At 46.8% G+C, this 5,047-nt stretch overlaps 1 protein-coding gene across 1 annotated transcript; it reads left to right on the top strand.

Annotated features, from left to right (window-relative positions):
* Positions 1-2,191: 2,191 nt before the first annotated feature.
* LOC125505696 (homeotic protein spalt-major-like) lies at positions 2,192-5,007 on the top strand (the record flags this gene model as incomplete). Its single annotated transcript, XM_048670018.1, is given in 1 exon segment — positions 2,192-5,007. A coding segment is annotated over 1 exon segment (2,816 nt), but the record flags the coding sequence as incomplete, so codon positions are not given.
* Between the last annotated feature and the right edge of the window lie 40 nt (positions 5,008-5,047).

The following is a 5,047-nucleotide window of genomic DNA, read 5'->3' as shown; positions in this document are numbered from 1 at the left end:
GCTTCTCGAGTTTATGCTCAAAAGTTTCCTGAAAGAAATGATCCTAAGCCAACAGTTTTTAAGCGCTTATTACACCAATTTGAGGAAACTGGGAGGGTCAATTATAAAAAACCCATTACAAGGAAATCGGTCACTGAAGATGAAGAAAATGTTTTCGCGGTATTTGGTTGGAAAATCCCAATGTTAGTCAAAATCTAATATCCAAAAGTAATCCATTAGTCAATCAAGTATTTCCAGAATTATCAAAAAGCCCAACTTTTATCCTTATAAAATTCAGCTTTGCCAAGAACTTTATGGAAATGATTTTGAAAACCGAACTGAGTTTTGCATGTGGGTGTTAGATAAAGTGGCAGAAAATGAAAAGTTTTTCGAAAATGTGTTATTTAGTGATGAATGTACTTTTCATAACAATGGTCTCGTGAATAGATACAACTTTCATTATTATTCTGATACGAATCCGCGCGCATACAGGGTCAAAAAAAAATCAAAATAGGTGGTCAGTTAATGTGTGGGGTGGAATATTGGGCCAATATTTAATTGGACCCTATTTTTTTGAAGCAGATTTAAATGGTTTGTTGAATCAACATGTGGCTTCAATTGGATGGAGCTCCGCCTCATCATCACTGCGAAGTTCGGCAATAAATGCCAACTTTAAAAACAGGTGGATTGGCAGAAATGGGTTTCAAAATTGGCCCCCCAGATCTCCGGACTTAACTCCACTAGATTTAATTTGTGGGGTACATAAAAGGAATTGTCTACCATACGCTTCCGACAACTTCGCACGATTTGAAAACACGCATAAGAGACGCTTTTAAAACTGTAACTCCGCAAATGTTGTCCAGAGTTAGCAGTTGTTTTGAAAAAAGAATTTACAAGTGCCTGGAAATTGACGGTCAACATTTCGAGCATTTGTTATAAATATTTGCCTTTGCTTTATGTTATTGTTGATATGTTATTTAACCTTTTAATTTAAAAAAACACCAAATGGTGCACAGAACCATTATTTGGTGTATTTTGTAAAAAGGCAAAAACTTAGTTATAAACATCCTAGTATCATTCGATAGGTAATTAAAAACTGCATTTCCTGGTAAGCTAAAAAATATGGGGTTGTATTTAAATTAGTCAAGTTGGAGCTACTTAAAGTTCTTATTTGATTAGTTTAAATTTGTGGACACCCTGTATAAAATGGTAAGTTTATTGTCATTGGGATATAAAATATGATTTCTTGTTACACTACACTACGAATTACAAATCAAAATCAATTCCTGGGTTTCAGTCACTTATTGTCTCTATTTATCAATTAAAATACGTTTCGGTGTTTTCCACCATCATCAGTTTTTAAAAACTTTTAAAAGTTTGAATTGAAACACAGTCAGGAAAGTATATACTACGAATTACCTTTACATAACTTAAATAATTCTAAAGTATTTGACACATGAAAATAATATTAGATTTTGATAAACTTCGAATTATTTAAAAAACCTTTAGATTTAGACATTATAAATCTTAGTAAAACAAACACTTATTTTGCTCAGAGAATCCAAAAATGCAATAATATATAGGGTATTTCACTTTCGCCTCGGTATTGGCTACTTTGGGTATCTTCGACTTATGCGTACTTAGATACTTTATCAACACCTAGTAGGTACAGGACTTAAAATCGTCCCTTGCATTAGCTTGCTCTAAAAAAGACTCAGCAGAATTTTTGAAACTAATAGAAAAATTCAAAAGCGGTGAAGGGCTTCAGCGGTTTTTACGTAAATAAGAGCCGTTAAAACAGCGGTGGCCGGGAGGTTGTAAATCCCTACCCCGGGCGTCTCTAGCCGTCCCTTCGCTCGCCCGCCTCGGACTGACTGACTTACATTTATGCTTTATGGTTATGAAATATCTGGGCGTTCACCATGGGCGGGGAGCACGAGAGAGCAACAAGTTGTGCATGTTATTTATGCCGACAAGCGCCGCCCACCTGTCATAACCGAAGCCGTGGCTGGTCCTTCGCTGCATCGTTTATCATATCGCGCGCTTGCTCCCAAGTCCCCCTTCATATTAGCCCCACTCTTTTCATATTTCATTTTATAATATCCGGAGCCACGCCAAGTCGATACCGATTGCTCCTCGACCTTCTTGCGCGATGCTCTACCGGTTTGTGTTCGCTTTTTCCATTGTTCTCAATAACTCTGTTCTGTTTCAGACGGACTCGATGGCACCGTGGACGAAGAAGTGCCGGAGATCCTCATGTGTCCCCGATGCCAGGAGCAATTCACTGAAGTGGCCGAGTTTTTAGCCCACAAAAGTGAGTGCGACAAGAAGGCCATCAAGCATGACGATCCTGCTCACTCCGATCCCGAGGACATGGTGGTATCGGAGGACGACGAAGAGGAGGAGGAGGCCGGCGGGAAGCGAATGGAGCGGATGCGGCGTCATCGGCAGGACGCAGCGAACAACAACAGCGTGGACGAAGCTTCACCAGAGGACAACCCGATGGACTTTCCTTTCCCTGTGACTCCAGCCGCCCAAGGGCACGTCACTTTGGAAGCCTTGCAGAACACCAAGGTGGCCGTGGCGCAATTCGCTGCCACGGCTCTTGCCAATAACGTGGACAACGAAGTCGCTCTGCAAGAACTAGCCGTTCTCCAGTCAACGCTGTTCACACTGCAGCATCAGCAGGTGTTTCAGCTGCAGCTGATCAATCAACTGCAGCATCAGCTGCAAATTGACCGAACCAAAGAAGACGAGCAGAGCGGGTCGCCGGGGCCATCAGAACACGAGCGAGAAAGCTCCCCAATCGATGAGAACTCCCCAACCCCGAAGCCGGAACCCTCCCCGCCAGCAGTAGCTAGATTGACTCCAGCCACGCCACCTCATGTTCCCACACCACCACCACCCCCACTACCACTCACCCGGCCGGAGGTTACTCATCCCTCAAATCTACCTCTGCAAATGCAAGCCCCCATGTGTTCCATCTCAGCGTCGCTGGCTTCGACGATCATCACCCATGGGAACGATCCGCCCACAGCTGAAGAGCCGAACACTCTGAACCTGTTGCAGAAGCGTGCACAGGAGGTTCTGGACAATGCCAGTCAAGGTTTGCTGGCCACCAACTTGGCAGACGAACTGGCGTTTAGGAAGAGCAAAGGCTCGATGTCTCCATATGACTCCAAAGGCCGAAACGAGCCCTTTTTCAAGCATCGGTGCCGATATTGTGGCAAAGTGTTTGGCTCCGATTCGGCTTTGCAGATTCATATCCGATCGCATACGGGAGAGCGGCCGTACAAGTGCAACGTATGTGGCAGTCGCTTCACGACCAAAGGCAATCTGAAGGTGCATTTCCAAAGGCACAGCTCGAAGTTCCCTCATATCAAAATGAATCCCAATCCAGTACCGGAACATTTGGATAAGTATCATCCGCCGCTGTTGGCACAGCTGGGGCAGCAGCCCTCCTTATCGCCTGGTGGCCCTGGTCATCCTCCGCACTTGGGGTTTCCCAGTGCAGCCCCCTTCCCTCCAACGTGCCTGCCGCACTACAGGCCCACAAATCCGCCATCGGCGGACCTGCTAAATAGCAGAATCCCGCCATGTCGAACTCCTCCGCATCGGCTACTCTTCCCGCAACCATTTGCGGTTAAACGGGAGGACCAAGAAGCGCCTGCTGACTTGCGCAAGCCCCCCTCCCCCAGAGGAAGAGACCGATCGTGCTCTCCAAAGGACAGCCCCAAGAGCAGAACCGAGACGGGAACCATCGAAGCGAAGCAGCAACCTCAAGAGTCGCCAAACGCCCAGCGAATGACCCCAAAGCAAGAGCCCAACGACAATGAGAATGAGCAAGAAGCTGAGCAAGCCAGGTACGGCTCCCCAAATGGCTTCGAGCTATGCAGCAATGAGAGCCGATTCAGCAACGAGGACGCCATGGAGCGAAGAAGCCCGGATGATCGTTCCGAAATGCAGGACGAGCCGGAGAACTTGTCGAGCAAAGCGAATCTGATATCGGCCGCTTTGAGCATTGCGGCCGGACAGAGGTTGCCTGCAAATTTTCCTTTCTACCCTCAAAACTCGCCTGCCAGTAGTACCTCGTCAGGGAGCCTGGGCCAGTATCCGACTAGTGCTATTGGTGATATCACCAAAGATCCGGCCCTTTACACAAACCTGCTGCCCAGGCCTGGAAGCAACGATAATTCTTGGGAGAGCCTGATAGAAGTTTCGAAAACTTCAGAAACGATCAAGCTTCAACGGATGGTGGACAACATCGAACATATCCTAGCTGATCCAAATCAATGTGTGGTTTGCCAAAGGGTTCTATCTTGCAAAAGTGCCCTGCAAATGCATTATAGGACCCACACGGGGGAAAGGCCGTTCAAGTGCAAAATTTGCGGGCGGGCCTTCACCACAAAAGGCAACTTGAAGACTCACATGGGGGTGCACCGAGCAAAGCCCCCCATGCGCCTCCTCCATCAATGCCCGGTTTGCCATAAGAAGTACAATAACGCTTCAGTGCTGCAGCAACATATCCGCCTACATACAGGCGAGCCCACTGATCTCACACCGGAGCAAATCCAAGCGGCCGAAGTAAGAGATTATCCGTCATCGGGAGGATTTTCCAGTCTGGCAAATTCCATGAATCCGTTCCTAAGGCAGGGGTTCTCGGTGCCCGGATTATCGCCCATATCCACATCCGGGCTGCACTTTCAACTGAACGAACGGTCGGAGCAGGAAAGTATGGACGACGACGATGAAGAGGACGACAATATGAGCACCAATACGGATAATCAAGCCACCAATCAGTTTGCCTCTTCGCCCACTGAAAGCAACAATCATATCAATCCTAGCGTATCGATAGCATCGTTTAGCAATAGCGAGCTGAATGGTTCCAGTGAGGACCTGAGCTGCAACAGGGCGATTTCTCCCCCCGGTTTGCAGAACGGCGAAAAGTCGCCTAACCGATCGGTTACCAGTCGAGAGAGTGCAGAAATGCAATCGCCCCACCAGAGAATGACCAGCACTCCCGTCCAAGTAAGAGCTTTTACCAGTTAGTATTCGATGGATGCTCTCT

This window comes from Dendroctonus ponderosae, unplaced genomic scaffold, assembly GCF_020466585.1.
Source record: "Dendroctonus ponderosae isolate FM_Combo_2020 unplaced genomic scaffold, Dpon_F_20191213v2 Dpon_F_20191213_923, whole genome shotgun sequence".
Taxonomy (NCBI): domain Eukaryota; kingdom Metazoa; phylum Arthropoda; class Insecta; order Coleoptera; family Curculionidae; genus Dendroctonus; species Dendroctonus ponderosae.
This window is presented reverse-complemented; position numbering and strand designations above follow the sequence as displayed.